Raw genomic sequence first — 19,314 nt, forward strand, 5'->3', positions numbered from 1 at the left:
GTTCCCCCAGCCTTTCCAAATATTCCAGGCTGGAGCATTCACTCCCTCCGCAGTTCCTCCAGCCATTACGAGCCGTTTCTGGTTAAGTTCAAACAAATACAAGCAGATTCAAGCCGTGGCTCTTTCCGCCCCGAAAATCAGCTGATCGGGCGTTTCAAGCCGTTTCAAGCGTGACTTCACTGAGCTGAATAGTGCAGGGTTGCACTTCCCCTCCTCCTCCGCCCAGCCTTTACTCTTCTTTCCTTCCACTTTCCGGATTAGGGCTGGGGAAGGAAGGAAGGAAGGAAGGAAGGAAGGAAGGAAGGAAGGAAGGAAGGAAGGAAGGAAGGAAGGAAGGATTTAGAGAGGAGGGAAAGGGGAGGGAGGGAGGGAGGGAGGGAGGGAGGAAGGAAGGAAGGAAGGAAGGAAGGAAGGAAGGAAGGAAGGAAGGAAGGATTTAGAGAGGAGGGAAAGGGGAGGGAGGGAGGGAACAAGCAAACGCTGCCCCAAAACTGGGGCGTTTCAAGCCATGGCTCCTCCGGCAACAGTCGCTTAAGCTGCAGTTCATCCGGTTCCCCCAGCCTTTCCAAATATTCCAGGCTGGAGCATTCACTCCCTCCGCAGTTCCTCCAGCCATTACGAGCCGTTTCTGGTTAAGTTCAAACAAATACAAGCAGATTCAAGCCGTGGCTCTTTCCGCCCCGAAAATCAGCTGATCGGGCGTTTCAAGCCGCGGCGTTTCAAAACGGCCACAATCTCCCGGCAAGACCTCCTCTGCAGTTCCTCCAGCCATTACAAAGCAACTCTGGTCAAATTCAGGCCGTTTCGGTCTAATTCAGGCAGATGCAAACAGATTCAAGCCGCGGCTCTTCCACCCGAAAATCAGCTGATCGGGCGTTTCAAGACGCGGCGTTTCAAAACGGCTACAATCTCCCGGCCAGACCTCCAGCTGCCTCACCTGACAATCGGGGAGGGGAGGGGAGGGGGGGAGGAAGGAGGAAGAAACCAGCGCACCCTTCGCCCTTTTATTGTCGCAATCGAAGAGGCAGGAGAATGCGGGGTGGGGAGGGGAGAGAGAGAGAGAGAGAGAGTAGAAATCCCTATTTTCGGAGCCGAGAAGAGAAGCGCGGCTACAGTAGTCGCTAGAGTTCCCCCCAAGGGGGCGGAGAAAGAAGAACTCTCGGAGCGTTTCTTTCGTAAATACGCGCGCAGGCACACACTCGCCCAGCCGCGCGCTTCGCCCAGCTTCTCGCGGGGAGTTTGCAAGCCCTTCGTTTCTCTTCAGGGCCGTCAGAAGGGCGAGCAAGTCTCTGCCCTGCCCTGCCCTGCCGTGGGGGTGGGGAGCCAAGCGCGCTTGACGTTCCTGGAAACGAGAAGGGCCTGCGGAGACTGACACCAACCCGAGTGCCCAAGCGGGTCTTCTCAGCATCAGGCAAAGTAGCTCACATGCAAAACAAGCCCGGCAGAGGAGCCGGAGCAGCTCCGCTGCTGGGGGCGCGTCTCGGCCGGGCCTTGCAGGATCTGGGCCGGGCGCCTCTGCTCGCCGCTCCGGCTCCTCTGCCGGGCTTGTTTCGCATGTGATTCTGGGCCAGGTGCTGCTGAGGGCGAGCAGAGGCGCCCGGGCGACCCCAGCAGCGTCAGGCAAAGTAGCTCGGCCGCGCGCAAGTCCTCGGTAAGTTCTTTTTTTTTTGTTGACTGGAGTATAAGCCGAAGTGGATTTTTTCAGCCCAAAAAGTGGGCTGAAAAATTCGGCTTATACTCAAGTATATACGGTAATCTGAGCAAGTGAAAAATTGTCAGCTTCTCCCTTTTCAGTATTCAATTAAATTACTAGATAACTCCTACTTTGTAGCATTTTACTTTCTGAAAAGCAGAGAAGCAAAGCTATGTAAGTAAGGTTTTAAAAATCAAATATTTCTGATATCTTTTTTATTATTTCTTTCTACAATGATAAAATTTAATTTGAGAATCCACAAACTTTATTTTGTACTTTTCTATTGTCATTTTATCAACAAGTATTCAGAACAAGTTATAAAATTAAAATGAAATAAAATCTTAGGTATGATTAAAATACTTTTTTCTATTGTTATGTTATTGTTATGTTAAGGATATCATATCCAAATCTCAGCTTATCATCAAGCTTTAGAATGATGTATGTCTGTTCTGGAATCCGCACATCATTTACGAAAGTCTGGAGAAAAAAGAAAGCAAGAATGTTGTTGCTGGGATAAAATTGGAAAAAAAAGAAAAACATATAACCCATGGTGAGTTTCAAGAGAAAGGTAGGGTATAAATCTAATAAATAATATTAGAGTAATATATCTTTGATGTTTTCCTTATTTTGGTTACAAACTCATAGCACAGCATATGATTATCCATTTATTTATACGACTGTTTAATTAAAAAAACAAGAAAAATGTATAAAAATATACATACTAGTACAATACATACTCATCACACTATTCCATCTTAGGATAAGCAATATTATGCAAAGAATGGGGAAAAATTAATGAACACCCCTCCCATTTAAATATGAGATAGGAATACAAAAAGAAAATATACTTAAATTTTATTGACACCAACATCGTTTACTATGCCTCTCTATACTTGCAAACAAGTTTTGCTTTTACCAAATTCATGCATCACTTCATAATTATGTTTCAATGATTGCAATACATCTCAGTATATCTCAGAATCAGCACATTTGAAGGAAAGTCAATTATCTTCTGTAATAAATACCTCCTCACTTTCTTCATATTTATTTACAATATTTAAAGTAATACCAATGAATATTCTACCAGCATGAGCTTCATAAGAAACCATAAATGTTTAAGCCACAGAATTTCGTTATTAAATCAGAAATGTCATGAACACTTCAATTTCAATCTATTATATTCCGGCTCATGCGGTGGGTGAACTATAAGATGTTTTTCTTTTTTAAACATGCACTCTAGCTTTTCGCTGAATATATTTTAAAACTGTTATTACCGAGTGGCAGAAGAAGCTTTCACTGAAAGCTGCAATATGAATCAAAGAGTGAGGCATGTAATTGGTTAGTGAAGGCCTCATTTTACATTATACATTTCTACATTATCTTCTCACACAGCAGGGCTTCCATTTATTCCCCATCTCATTACCCACCCCAGTTTGGCTTTGCAATGGATGCCGGGGTTGGGAGAAGAGAGGGAAATTTTATTCTAAGTAGTTTTGTAATGGGGCTCAAAGTTTAACTTGATTGGTGTGTATTAATGTGTTCTTATTATTTTCTGGTATTTGACTGTAGCCTCAGTTTTCAAATTATTTTTAAGTTTAATCTGTTAGTAATCAGTACAGGCTACCAATTTTAGTTTCATACATGTCTGTGAAACTTCATCTTCAAAACATACTCTCAAATTCCCCTAAAATAGCCTCAAAACCTGGAAATCACCCCAACTATGGTAATTCTCAGAATGTAACAAAAAAAAACCCACCATGTTTGCTTATACCAACATAGCAATTTATTTTGTTTTGTGCATTCATGTCAATGTTCTCCTGGAAACTGCCTGGACTAGTCCCTGCACTTTTTTTGGCAAGGGTTTTCGGAAAAGGTTTTCCCTTGCCTCGTTCTCAGAGCTGAGAGTGATTGGTCCAAGGTCACCTAGCTGACTCTGCCTAAGGCAGGACTAGAACTCATGTTCTCCTGGTTTCTAGCCTAGTGCCTTCACCACTACACTAAAGTGGCTCTGACATAACACATGTACAGCTAAAAATAGTTGTTTTGAACCATCTAGACTGAATAAAAACAAAATAAACTTACCCCATTTAGACTGCCTAAATCTTTCACCAAGTGTTCATCAGCAGAAGCATCATAATTGATAACAGCATGTTGCTTATCCACACTACGTGACTGAAATATTTAGAAGATATAACTTCTATATTAATGTATACATCTGAAGTAGCAAAAATTAATAATTGTAATCACTACAGGAAAAAAATAGATAGTTCAAACTGAATTGCCACATAGCTACAAAATACACAATGCTATCATTGTGAAGAGCTGTTAAAGTGCAAGAAGCCTGGGATCAACGTTAAAATGAAGTACAAATGGAATCGTTCAAATAACACTGTATGTTCAACTGCTTTAGCATTTGAGATTTTTGCATAATGCAAGGAGCTATTGGGTGACTATCAGAAAGTCCAGTAAAAGTGAATGATCAGACCTGAACGGAAGAGTAATACAGCTAACTGCAATCTCTCTCTCTTTTATCTTTGTATTTTTCCATAGAAACCTAGAGTTATTCAAGTTATTCAAGAAAATTGCTATTTTAGAATTTTACATTTTTTTTCTAACTTTCTCAATTCTTCTAATTCGGGTATTTATGGGAAAAATGAAATGAGGGAGCCACAAGAAACCTTTCAATGTCTGAGCTATAAAATTTGTGCAATTCAATTTTATTACTAGAGGCTAAATAGGGAAAAGTAAACTACTTAACAGTTCAAAATAGACTCTCCAGAAAGCAGTATGTGTTTAGTATATAACATCCAAACCTCTGACATTTACTGCCTGGAGACGAGATAAAATTACCTGCAACATCAGCTCACAGTCATCTCGTCCAACAAAAATCATTTCTCGTGGCAGTCTATGACGGGTGCCTCCACTGCTCACCAAAAACCAGGATGTTAAGCTCATTTTCTGCTTAGCTGATAAATCCTCACAAGGCTACGTCATCCTGCAATGAGAAAGGGGGAAAACATTTTGGTTGACCTTACATTCTAATTCCTAATGGGAATTTGTTTTTAAATTGTTGGGAATCTTTGCACTTTCCAGTGCCAGAAATGTTTATCAAGGTTTGTTTCGCAGACATTATTTTTCATGCAGAAATGTATCACTATTTACATACTGTATGTCACACAGTTTTTAGTCGCTGTTTCCAATGCACACCCAAAAAATCCCCCTCTTAAAACATGATTGCTTTTATGAATGAAATAATGAATGTTATTTTCCCCTTCATCCAAACTGCAAAAGTGATGCCATCCTAAGAACTTCTTCATATAAAGAATTAATGTTTCAAGAGAAAACAATCAGTCCTGGTGTGCATTTTCAGTGCCTAGAGAGAAGCCTGCCTGGCTTTTCCATGTGAAGATATCTTAAAAGGCTAGCCTTCTATGCATTTTGTGCTCCTGAGACACAGTTCATGGATGATTCCTTTAGAAATGGAGTGTATATTAAATAAACAACTATTTTAAAACTATCTAAATTTGCTAGCATTTATTAATAGAATTTATGTTCATAAAGTTATTGGGGAAAGACAGAAGATGAAAAGCTAAAGAGAGAAGAAGAAGAAGAAAAAAACCTAGAAAGAAGAAAAGCAGATGGGAAGGAGTGGAGAGAAGTATGTATAGGCTTTGTACAATGCTGAAGAACTTCTCTGTACAGGGAAAGGGAGAAAGACTGAAAGGCCTTAGTAGCTGCAGATTGCAGAAAGGCTTGGCAGTGACAGATGCCATTCCACACTGGGAGAAAAAGAAGTGTCAGCTCAGAGTGAGATGGTGCCAAGTAAGCCCAAAGGCTGCTCTCTAAGCTCTTAGAGAGGGGCCAAGGCAAGAAGAAAAGGAGGGAAGGAAAAGTGGTTTCTGTTCCACCACTTTGGTGTGCCAAGTAAATCATACAGTAGAAACTCACGAAGCTTAATAGAAGAGCCTTCAAGAGGTCTGAGGGGCTTAGCTGATTGTAGTACAACTGCAGTGAGAGAGAGGAGAGAGAGACAGAGGGAAAGAGGAGAGAGGGGGGAGAGGGGAGAGAGAGGGAAGCAGTGGAGCTTGAGAAAGTACAGTGGAATATGGGAGAAGCCTTTGGAGAAAGACATATTCAGACTCATGGGAGAGAAGAAGCAGTCAAGAAGATGTGGTCAGAAGCCTCAGTAAAACCCAGAGAAGTTGTGTGGTAGCATCCGGAAGCAGCTTAAAGGAGTCTGAATGCATATCTTTGTTTCAGCTAGAATCATGAGTGGGGCCTAATTACGACCCTAAGCATGAGACAGCTTTAAGCAGCACAACAGTAAAGTGTTCTTTGAACTTGAGGGCTTCTACTTGTTTAAGACAGATAATTTTGAAAAATCCAATTTTAGTAAAGCTTACACATCAGCTAGGGACGTGGTGGCTCAGTGGGTTAGGATGCTGAGCTTGTTGACCAGAAGGTTGGCACTTTGGCGGGTTGAATCCCGAGTGCCGCGTAACAGAGTGAGCGCCTGTTACTCGTCCCAGCTTCTGCCAACCTAGCAAATGCAAGTAGAAAAATAGGGACCACTACGGTGGGAAGGTAACAGTGTTCCGTGCGCCTTTGGCGTCTAGTCATGCCGGCCACATGACCACAGAGATGTCCTCGGACAAGCGCTGGCTCTTCGGCTTTGAAACGGAGATGAGCATCGGCCCCTAGAGTTGGAAACGACTAGCACGCATGTGCGGGGGAACCTTTACCTTTACCTTTACACATCAGCTTGAACACAGCGAAGAGTTAGAAGATGCCAATCATATTTGTTGCTTATTTTCTTAACCTTGAAATTAACTAGCTATCTCAGGCAAGCAGAAGACGTCTCAATTGCTGTCTGTCAAAATATTCTCACAAACGGAAGCTGAAATCATGCTGTTTTCCCCCAATCAGTTAGCAATCCATTAAAATTTCCCAATTTTCTAAAGCTTATTTCAAATTCTGACAACATTCTGTAAATACTTTGACAACACTTCAAATATATTGACAATTCAACTGAAAAACCAGTTTTTAATTTATTTTAGATTATGAACTTTTGCCTCACAAAAAGGAATCAGGCTCATAAAATTCTTCCCTTCTATTTCCAATTTTAAAGAAACCACAATTTCTTAGTATGTTTGAAATGTGATCAGCAAAAAGAATATAATCTCTCCATCACTTTTTTTGTCTGATTTCCTTTTACCAATTGTTCAGCACTCTTCAAGGTTACAATGCCAATGAACAAAGGGACTTTCAACCTGCCCTTGAAGTTTGGCCCATTGCAGCACTTCCATAGTCATTAAATAAAATCGAGCACTTGCAACTAGCTCACACATAGACCAGTTGCAGCATCCCTCCTGAGTTACTGCTGACCTTCTCTGCCAGCTTCCCACAAGCAAAGTCAAAAAGGAAGCTGTCAGGGGGGGTGGGGTGGTCACAAAATGCTTGGGAAATCTCCCCCACCCCAGCTTTTCTTTGCTCTTGCACAATGAACCCTCCTTCCCCTTTCACTAGTTTGCACCTGCCTGCACCCTCTTTCCCCCCCCCCACTTCTTGGCATTCATACACACATACCTGCACTCTCTTTCCTCAGCCTCCCTGCACTTGCATACAGGATCCTGCACCTTCTTTCCCCAGTCTCCCTGTGCTCATACACACACACACACACACACACACACACTCTCTTTCCACAGCCTCCCTGCATTTACACACATCCCCACATTCCTGTGCTAACACACACACAGGCACCACATGTCCTCTTTCCCTGTCCTCCATGAGCTTGCACTGCACTGCAGAGTCTTGCAGTGCAACTTGCAGAGTCTTCCAAGGCTCCCCTATCCCCCTACGACAACATATTCCTTACCTGGGGCTTCCTCCACTTCCTACTTAATGACCCATGTATCTTGACATAATGACTGCTTGAACTGCCATTACTCAGTGATGTAGTCATCTGACACCCCATTTTACAATCATATCACTTAGTAACAGCAATCCCAGGCTCAATTACCATCAGAACTCAAGGACTACCTGAAATAAGTGCTTAACTGGGTTGTGCAAATCCTTTAAAGCATCTCTTTTCTAATTGTTAAAGCAGTCATTTGCAGAAGCAGTTTTTTTATCTGCTTAATAAGCCAACATCTCGTTAAATTTTATGAACAAATAAATACATTGCTAAATAAAGCTAACTATACCATAACTATACAAGAGCACAGTTGTCCAGCGGTTAAAGACGCTGAGTTTGTCAACTGCCCCGCCTGGGTTCACGACCTGAGCACTGCACAATGGGGAAGCTCCCGTTATTTGCTCCAGCTCCAATCCACCTAGCAGTTCAAAAGTACAAAGATGCGATTAGATAAATAGGTAACAAACACTTTGATGGAAAGGTAATAATGTTCTGTGCGCCCGGCATACAGTCATGGTAGCACCTGATCACGGAAGTGTCTTCGAACAATGCTGGCTCCCTCGGCTAAGAAACACAGAAGAGCATCACCCTTAGAGTCAGACATGACTGGACAGGGGAAGCCTTTACCTTTTTCATAATGTAGCCATATATCTACAGTACATCTATTGATTCTTATACTAAACACGGTATTAAACGAAGAGAAGGAACTGTAATGGAAGGCAGGGAAAAGAAGAGAAATGACAGAAAAATCAAACCTTGTGGCTGATGAGAGTCATAATCGTTTAGGCTAGAAATGTCTGAAACATTGCCCAGCCTCAAGGCCAAGAAGTACATGGCAACATTTCTGTTAAACTATACTGGGAGAAAGTGCCTGAATTAATCTACAGTGATTATAGTAATGGAATTCCATCTTCATGTTGGCAGAAGGGAATCGTCTGGAGGAATTGTCTGATGAAATACAAGATGAATCTACAATGACTGCACTAATCAAGCCTACTTGGGCACTGATGGAAAACTAGAGGAACCGTGTCCAAGGATGAATGACAGGAGAAGACACCACTAAACTCTTTCATTTTCTTCTCCTCTTACAGTTCTTGTGCAGTTTTTTCTGGTTCTCATTATATTGCTGTTTTGGTTTTTAGCTTGTAAGCTGCCCAAAGTCGCAGCAATGAGATGGACAGATTTGACAGCTTCCATGGTTCTACACTTTCAGCTCATGGCACTGAATCTCTACGATTCATATTGGCAATTATTGGAAGCACCTGCAGCCTTCAGCTTTTTAGATCCGCCTTCATATTTTCCACTAGTCCTGGGGGGGAAAAAAACTGATTGCAGACTCACAATTCACATATTCATTGGGATTGAGATGACATTACTATTGACTTCTTGGGATATAAGTCTTAGTTTACAACAATCACTGTTTCAGAAGCAGCACCCTCCCTTTCAAATATTTGGACAATGTAACTATTTCTAGAAAGGCAGAAACACAGATTCCGCACCCCCACTGATTTCATGACCACATTATCAAACTTGTATGTAGAATCCAAATGTTTATAAAGCCCCTCTACCCAACATTAGATGCAGATATAACCTGCTTAAAGGAATGTATTATTGAGAATTTTCACAAAGGCTTTATCTGCTTTTTTTTCTTTTCTGCCGCTTTTTGTCAAAAAAGACTTATCTCTATAGTCCCTGATTACTTATTCTTGAATTCCCTAGCAATTACAGATTGCAACTCTTTTCATATCATTTCTGTACTCCTAGAAAAAATTGCAGTTTTTACCAATTTTCTACTAAGCTCAACCTTTATAGGTTTATAATCTTTAAAGTCTGGTTTGTAGGAAAGAGGTGTACAAATAGTCTTTGATTGTTGGTATTAGAAGTTTGAATATACAAGAATGCTTTGCAGATTGCCAACAATCTTGTTGGTCTTTAAAGGTTTTATAATATTACAGTATATATGATTTACTGATTGATTTCTTGTTAATTAATTTAGAATTTGGATGTTTTCATCTGCCTTTCAGAAAAATCAAACTTGAACTGTTCTTCAATGCCTCAATAGCAATAGATTCTATAGCAAAATATATACATGGCTATATTTCTGCTACCATATCTCCTCTGAAGAAATCCATTTTGTCTTGGGAAGCACCCTGCATTATCAGAGGCATAAAAGCTTTTTATTTTTGGATTTTCCCCTTTTGGGGAAAACTTTGCAACTGTGGCCATAGCCTACTATCGGCTATGTGTGTAGATGTTACTTCAAGTGGGATTTCAAAGCCCAAAAAATGTTTCTTAAGTAAACATTCAGGTCTCAACCCAACCAATATTATCCATAGCCTGCCTGCCCTTTGTTATACTAGTTAACGTCACCGCTTTCACCTAGAATTTGTGTTTCTTCAATTTGCTCAATGGGTTACAGGTTACCAACTACATTGTGCATCCTTTAACACATTTAACACATCCTTTAACACATCCTTTAACACATCCTTTAACACATCCTTTAACACAGGAGCCTTGGTGGAGCAGTGGGCTAATGCCTCCTTAAGCAACACCAGCTGCCTGCAATTAGTGCAGGTTCGCATCCCACCAGGCTCAAGGTTGACTCAGCCTTCCATCCTTCCGAGGTAGGTAAAATGAGGACCCAGATTGTTGGGGGCAATAAGCTGACTTTGTAATAATGCCGCTTGGGGGGGTGCGAAAGCCCTAATAAGCAGGCATATACATAGAATGAAGGCTATTGCTAAGCACATTTAATTTGTGCTTAAATTGTAAGCCGCCCTGAGTCTTCAGAGAAGGGCGGGATATAAATGGGATTAAAATTAAATTAAATTAAATTAAATTAAATTTAACTGCTACTGGCCAAATGAAACAAATACTTTTAACAAGGAACTTCTAGCCATTAAGAAGGCTTTCCAGGCTTGGTTCCACTTCTTCAAGGGAATGAGTTATCCTGTAAAATCTAAAACGGATCCTGATAACTTAGATCCCTTGTCTACTTCTCACAAGTTTCCTAAGGCCAAGTCAGACTGTCACTCCCCCCCCCATTTTGACTCTTTACACTCCCTGTAGAATTTATACAAATTTATACAAATCTGAACCTTTACTTTATTACCCTCTCCCAATCTCCAATCTCCACAGAGAAAACTTTGGGGGTCCTCTAACAATTTGCTTACCAGGTGAGAGACTATGAGGCTAGAAAGAGGACTCCCTTCTTAGCTGAATGAATCTGCTCAGCAACAGTAGCATCCACATGTGCAGGCCAGGATGGATGATCTTGGGAATATCTTTCTCTTTTTTTTTAATACCCTTTTTCTTGGAGCAGGGAGAGTGGTACTACAAAGACTGGTGATATATTCCCTTTTCCTAAAAGGAAAACATTTTCAACCCTGATAGATGGCAACAGAAATTCCTTAAAGCAACCCACTTTTTTATTGGGGGGGCTCATGACATGGTAGCCATCGTAATTTTTGACATCTCATCATGTCATACTCATTGCATTGTCAAGCCTCAAACAGCAAACCTACAGTTCTCTCAATCTTACAAAAGCCTTGAGATGAAGTTTTTCCTGGATCGTACAACTGATTTGCCACTTATTGAGAGTAATTCAGGAGTGTCAGGTAATTAAGTATGTTTTAAAGAATAATGAGATCACACCAAGATTTCCAATAATAGCTGTCATTGTAAGGAATTCTGTACCACGTCTCTATATAGCCCACTAAGACACTGGGTGCCAAGTTCATTAGGCTATTTTCTACAATAGCACAAATCAATACTTCAGCTTTTTAACTGCAAATTCCAGCCTCACTAAAGATATACAGTAGTCAATTTTCCATTTTTGCTTTCTTGTTTTGGAACATTCTAGCTTCTTATTATGGACTGTGGCTGCAATGCTCCCTCCAATACTAGTTGGGGAGATGAGTTGAAATTCAGTACATTCTAAGAGGGGATAACTTAAGTATTTGTTTTATTGGAATGGTTAAATAAACAAGAGGTAGCAGATGATGCATATGGGTCTTGCCTTTTGCCATTTCATCTGTAAACCCAAGCTGGCTATCTTGTTGCACAACAGAACTTTGGCAGCTGCAGAGATCCTGCAGGAGAAACAGGACTTAGTAGAAAGGGATAAGACAGGGATCAATGACTGAAGGAGTCTGCAAAGACAAACTTGTCCACTGACTCTTTACCCCTTGAAGTGGAAGATATTAAATTTCCCCAAAGAGACATCTGTAAGTTTCAGCTGAAGAACAGAATTCAGCTATTGTTTTAGCACACAGACTACTTTCAGCAGGTTTTTGGAGATTTAGAGCATAGAAAAAGTAAGACTATAAGCTACAGAGACTGAGGGGGAGCAGAAGTATCAATTATTCCTGTTACTCTGACCCGCAAATAATAGGCTCCTCTTGCCATGGAGATGAGAGTAATGGGGAGAAAATCTACTATACTAAGTTAGGGAATATTGCTGCCTGCAATTAGTGCAGGTTCGAGTCCCACCAGGCTCAAGGTTGACTCAGCCTTCCATCCTTCCGAGGTAGGTAAAATGAGGACCCAGATTGTTGGGGGCAATTAAGCTGACTTTGTAATAATGCCGCTTGGCGGGGGCCGAAAGCCCTAATAAGCAGGCATATACATAGAATGAAGGCTATTGCTAAGCACATTGGTTTGTGCTTAAATTGTAAGCCGCCCTGAGTCTTCGGAGAAGGGCGGGATATAAATGGGATTAAAAATAAAAAAAATAATGGTGATGATTCTGATCCTTGTAGACACAGAGAATGGATGGAGTAAATATTGAAGAGGATGTTAGGATGGGAGTTGAAAATATAAGTTTCTCAGGCTAGAGATGTCATGTATGCCAACAACCAACAGACACTTAGCTTCAAAGCCAAATGTAGGGCAAAAAGTCTACTGAATTATGGAAAGAGTGGAAGGAAGAAGCACTAGAATCTATACTATAGTGATTACAAAAATACTGTCGTCCCTGCATTTGATAAAGAATTCTTATCTAGTCTGTGTGTCTAAGAGCTTTAAATGAAATATGAGCTTAGAGTCAAGCTTAGTCAAATGCCTGGAAATTCTGCCAATGAACCTGGCAGATTTCCCCTTTTCAGGGAGGCATGCATTGAATTTCTCTTTGCTGTTGAAGAACAAATTCTTACCCGTAAGATGGAAGAAATTCATTTATAAATCTTATAGAAGTAAAAAAAATCCTTGAAATGTATAAACTTAAATATATTGAAGAATGTGTTACTATTTTTAAAAAAATCTTCGCAAATAACTAGGTCAAAATTAATAAATCAAAATGCTGAGCACATAATAACAGAGGATAGAAAGTAAAAATAACTGCATAATAGTTGTATCCAGTATTTATTATATCTAAAACATAGCTGCTTTAAATTGATTTCCCCCACCCAATAAAAAAAAATGGAGCGAGTAAGTTTACTACTTGAGTTGGGGAAAACAACTGGCAGAATTATGACAGATCTGTAATGTAGATAAGCATTTTATATTCCTCCTATGGTGAAACAGCTGTCTAAACTAGAGATGCATGTACAGTATGAAGTTCAATTCATATTTATTTGGAAGTATGTGCTGTGAGTTTAATACCACCTATTAATTTTTTTGTCATCAGTAATGATTGCACTTTTAAAATTTAATAAGAAGAAAATTGGCTCAGCTTCTCTGAGAACCAGATTAGAATAAAAATACAGTTTCAACTCCATTTAAATATTAAAGACTTCACACACACACTTTGAACAAAGGTGTGATGAATTTCAATGTTCTGTGAGAGCACAGCATTGACACCTCAAAAATGTAGGACTTCTAAATTCTATTGCAAGGCCTGAATGAGCATATATTCTGCTTTTTTTATTTTTGAATACGCATTCAAAATTATCTTTCTCTTTCACAGTGCTGCTTGTAGTTGAATATACATGAAAAAGCAGAGCTGTAAATCAAATGAAGTTAACCTTTAAATTGAGAAATACCTGATAGGCTATATAAGGTGTCAATAACCTCATTCAGTGTATCAACAAGAGACACCAAGAAAAGAACTTTCATGAATCTGACTTTAAGACTTTAAGACTTTAAGAGGCCAAAGATACTCCATTTCAGATGATCCACTTTGTAAGGACCTTAATGAATACTCTGAAATCTTAAATTGTAACCAGACTGCAATTGCTTTAAAGAGACTGATTTGTATTTTTTATTTGAAATTCCGTTTGTGGTTGATTTCTTTTTTTTCTTTAGATGTACTTCTATAGCTGATATAATTAATTCTTAGACTATGCTCATTTGCTTAGACTATGTTGATTAATATTTAACTGCCAACAATAGAACTCAGATTTATAGTAAAACTAAAGTGGGTCCTGAAGGACCAACATATACCAATCCCTGCCCTATGAGGCTCAAGGAAGGAGGAGGAGATTATGGTAGCAGACAACTTTTGTAAAGGAAGGGTCCTTCATTGCAAGAACTCAGTCATAGCATAATGTTCAATAACATTAATGCAATGTATATTTTCTATGAATTATAAAATAATTCATTTATTAATTTAATTTGTAGGCCAACCATATATTTTAAGCAGGGCTACTAGATCTGTGATGCCAAAATCTGGATGCCTGCTGATGGGAACAAAGTGTCTCTCTTTGCTCCCATCTACTGAGCACCTGGATTTTTACAGCTGAGATCTGGTAGTCCTATTTTACTTTTTAAGTTTTATCCTGAAATTTCATTGACAGTTTTAAGATTCTTCTGATAATGTCTATCTTAGTCTCTGCTTTTAACTGATTAAATGATCATTTTCATGTGGTATTTATTTATATGGTCGTTTAATAATTTTCAACTTGAATGTCAATCTGGCAATTACTGGCCAGAAACCAAAAATATTTTTGCAAATATAAATGTGTGAAATTATTTAAGAATATTTAGTAGCTGCCCTAATCCATAGACTCATTCTGAAAGCAATAGCAATAGCACTTAGACTTATATGCTGCTTCACAGAGCTTTACAGCCCTCTCTAAGCAGTTTACAGAGGCAGCCTATTGCCCCCAACAATCTGGAGACCTCGGAAGGATGGAAGTTCTGAGTCAACCTTGAGCTGGTAAGAACTGAACTGCCGAACTGCTGGCAGCTGGTAGTCAGTAGCAATAGCCTGTAGTACTTCATTCTACCCACTGTGCCACCACAGCTCTTTTAGTGAGGAAACAAATGTTATCATTTCAGATGCTACATTGTTTAGTGCTGGTTTATAGAGAAAAAAAATATCGCAAACAGAGATGCAACAGATGAAAAATTATCAGTACCAGATTTATGATCTAGAATCAGAATTCTGTATTTCTGATTCCAACTAAAAATAAAGGATATTACCCTGTTTAGAATGATCTACAGATACTCTGCCAGTATTTGAGTTAAATATTGATGTGAACAATTCAGATCTTAATTTGAATTGCTAATCTACGAAACATGTTGTCATGTCAGCCATTATTGTGTCACTGATCAAGAAAAAGTGGTCAAATTGCAGTTCCTATAGAGCCTGCTGGTCTAGAACGCAGGTGTCAAACTCACCATGTCACGTGACGTGTCGCGACGTATCATGACTTTTTTCGCATTGCCAGAGCTGTGGTGGGCGCGGCTTCCGTATGATGCAACTAGCCCGCGGGCCGGCAGTTTGACACCCCTGATCTAGAAGAATAGGATCCCAGAAGTCATATCTATTTTGCTTGATTTTTCAGCAGAGGTGAGGCTGCTTGACAAGCAGACCAGAATACAACAATAATCTCTTACTTACCATGCTTCACTATCTCTCAGACATTACTGAAATCAGGTTATAGTTCGTCTTCTAAAGCCTAATGCACTTTGTAGGCATTCATGTAGGTAACCTTTTTATTTCCAGGTTTTTTAATAGAATAATTAGGGACAAAGATTTGTGCTTCATTTAAGATATTCCTTGCAGTGCAATCATGCAAAGATACTTCAGGTCCAGCCAGCAGTAAGCTGTTCTGCTTACTGCTAGATCCTATCTTCCCTTGTTCTGTGCTGTTGTTTCCTTAATCACAGACTGGATTCACATACTAAGTTATACAAAAATAGTTTGCCAATTAGAATTGCTTGTAAACATAATTCTGCATACTAAATCAAAACCACGCAAATCACTGACTTAGCATGTAAAATTCCTGCCCAGCTCTGCCATATGGTTACTTGCAGGAAACTACAACTACCTTAACCTGTTCTGTAAGCTAACCAACTTTTATGAAACCTGGTCCCTTCCCCATAATTTTGACCCTAAATTTTTGATTGGTAACTGTAACACTCTCCTCTGGACTAGTTCCTACAATCTCTCTGCTAGCCTGAAAACAGTGTGTGAGAATATGTCACAGCTGTTCTAGGTTTCAAGGAAATAATTTAGTGCTATGTTTACAGAACACAAAAAGAAAAATAAATCTTGGGGGGAAAGGCTCCAGCTTCCAGCACCATCTTCATTTATAGAAATACCTTCAGGTTCCCACATACAGTATCTATAGACATTCTTAGAAATAGGAATAAAAATTGGCTTATTTGGATAATAATGAATGATAGATTACATTTCTCATTGTATTGCATGCACTGCTGATTTGACTATACAAATGCAGCCTACCATATACCACGGAAAGAAGAAATAGAGACATAAGTTCAACTCATGTGAATACAGTAAAGGTAACCATGCAACTAAAAATCAATGCCCTCTTGGCATAAGTGAATCAAAAGTGAATGGGAGCAGTTGCTGTTTACATTAAATTAATGTGAAGCCATGACACTGAAGTACACTCTAAATATTAGCCAAACATTCTTCTACCAGGTTGAAAGATGAAAAAAAAGATACCTTTTGGGGGAAATGCACCAATTGTAGAAGTTAGAGAACTTGTAGAGCAAGAATTATGTGTACCAGGGATTAACTATTTAATATAAAGATTAAATAGAATTATGGAATATCTTGATTGGACAATATCCTGAAGGTTCAGATAGTGAAAGCCATTTCTGAGCAACTGACTAAGTGACTAAGGTGAAGATAATGAAAGATTTCTTAATGCTTCTCTGTAGCTTTGCTATGTCATAGCACAGCTTAAGCAGCCAACTTGACCAAGAAGTGACAACACTTTTTATGACAGCTGAATCATTGTAGAGATCAAAGTAAAAAGGACCGGAGATAACTCAGGCTATCCAAATAACTGAGGTCACTTACATGTTTATCAAGCTACGTAAGAGATGGTGCGCATAATGATGTTAAAATAGTCCCTCTTTATTCTGTCACCAACTGCAATTTATTAAAGTAACGTAACTGTTTCATGAGACAGAAAGGAATAAAATGTTGATTCATTCAAGCAGATATAACAAATGTAATTCTGCAAGTGTTACTGAAAATGAATCCTTCCTGAGTGCTTTTAAAATTTATCCAGTCAGTGAATTTAGAGATAAAAATATCAGTTCATTACTGTTGGGGGCAAAAGAGCCAGCTGTTAAATGTATGAGTAGCAAGAACCAAGAAGCAACCAAACAAAACAATGAAGCAGATAACAATTTACACTCCCTAATGACAGATCAGCTCTTAGCAAGACAGAGTTCATGTAAACACAATATGCATTCTGAGTATTCAGCTGCTATCTCTGAGCAAAAACTGATTAGTTGTTTAAGTAACCTGTCATGAGAAGAACAAATACTGTTGTGGAGTTAAGGTGTCAACCAAGCCAATATTCCTATTCCCAAGAAGCTCCAAACTATGCAAATTGGCTCAGTTATTTTGTACTTCAATCAATGCCACAAAGCAAATGATCAAAGAGAGGATCCAACTCATGATGAAATTGAATTGATGAAAGAATTGGCAGTTAGCAAATGATATGGACTTCTGCAAATCTTTATATTTGGTCTGGTCTCCCTCTGGTAAAACATCCTGATGAGCGCTCCTTAGTTCTCCCATTAGTTATTAGGAATTGGACCTAGGAGATTGAGAAACATTTTTGGTGAGGAGCTAGTGTCCTCTTTCTGTAGTGCTGTGGAGGCTGCCAAAAGATCCCTAATGTTGGAAATCTCTAGTGATTCAATCTTCTGCTGTTCAGGTTTTAAAACAGATTCTCTGCCCAGTTAGTGCTTGGAAATGAGACAATATGAATATTGTTTTGTGCCACTGGAGGGGCATGCTTGCTTGATGCCAATGTCATTTGTTGGGAGGGGATGTCTCTGGAAAGTCATTAATTCAGACTGTATATTTCTGCCATGGTAGTGTGAGTAGTAATGGGGGAGAGTGGACAGAAGGTAGCATTTTGTTATTCCAACTCATCTTCATAAAAGTGAGGGAAAGGGGAGTCACTGCTTACTGGGCTACCAGACTTCTAGAAGCAGTGGTGCCACTCTTTTGTTTCTTACTTCCTAGAACTGACTTGTGGGGCAAGGTTTGCTTCCGTTGACTTGGCTTGCAGTTCTTGGCTCAAACTGGCTTCAACAAGAGCCACTATTACTTTTTAAAATAATATGATTTTATTCAATTTTTTTCCAACAAAAAATAAAACTTACAAATTTAATGTTAAATTTATGTTAAAAACCTCCATATACAAAACTCTAAACAATACAAGCTAAAACCCCCCACTAAAAATAAGAAGAAAAACCCAAAGTATAATTAATATTTCATTTTCATTTCTTTTCTACATCAAAATAGTGTTATTATATTTATACAATTAATTACAATTCTACTTTTAAACAAACGACAACACATCATTTGGGTTTATAATGCCTCTCCTTCAATACAAAGCTTTTTTAAAGGCACAGAGATGACAAATTTCACTTAGCTAATATGTACATAACGTTTCAGGAATAATCACCTTTTTCATGATACTCCAGACATGATGTGAGGTTGCTCATATAATAAATTACAAATTTTGGAAACTAATGTAATATATTAATATCCTATTCTTCTTGCAAGAACCTCCACATTGATAATATCACTAATTATATATTAATATCATTGATTAGGTAAGGAATGGGCATCCCAAAAGCGTGAGCACTAATGTTCCTTCACATTTATTATATCTCCAGTATAAAAACGATGACAGTCAACCTTTTCTGAATTTCCACTGGGAAATCCAATATATCTGAAAAATACTTTTTTGGGTGAAGAACCTGGCTTTTAAATCACATGAAACATAGATTGTTTTTGCAGTATTCTATATTGGCTTTCTGGATAATATTTAGGAATATTGAATTGTGGATTTGATCTCTATACTTTTTACAATGCATTTCAAGCATAAGGTCCAAACAAGGAATATACAGTGGATATAAAAAGTTTACACACCCATTAAAATGCCAGGCTTTTGAGATGTAAAAAAAATCTGACCAAGATAAATCACTTCAGAATTTTCCCCACCTTTAATATAACCTATAACCTGTACAATTCAACTGAAAAACAAACTAAAATCTTTTAGAGGGGAAATAAAAAACTTAACAATAATGTATTATTATTATTAATGATTATTAATGATTATTATTATTATTATTATTATTATTATTATTATTATTAATAAATATTATTATTATAAATGAGGAACCAGATTGTTGGGGCAATTAAGCTGACTTTGTAATAATGCCGCTTGGGGGTGTGTGTGAAAGCCCTAATAAGCAGGCATATACATAGAATGAAGGCTACTGCTAAGCTTGTAAGCCGCCCTGAGTCTTCGGAGAAGGGCGG

The 19,314-nt window shown here is 38.9% G+C and overlaps 1 protein-coding gene across 1 annotated transcript in view; it reads right to left on the minus strand.

Moving 5' to 3' along the window:
- Positions 1–19,314, minus strand: part of CEP170 (centrosomal protein 170) — a 97,083-nt gene that overhangs the window by 73,279 nt on the left and 4,490 nt on the right. The window contains 4 exon segments of the mRNA XM_081316125.1: positions 2,090–2,170; positions 3,776–3,865; positions 4,544–4,688; positions 15,168–15,284. Of these exon segments, the coding sequence (XP_081172251.1) occupies positions 2,090–2,170; positions 3,776–3,865; positions 4,544–4,648 (276 nt within the window). The 5' untranslated portion in view covers positions 4,649–4,688; positions 15,168–15,284.

This window comes from Vipera berus (genome assembly GCF_964194415.1).
Source record: "Vipera berus genome assembly, chromosome: 1".
Lineage (NCBI taxonomy): Eukaryota > Metazoa > Chordata > Lepidosauria > Squamata > Viperidae > Vipera > Vipera berus.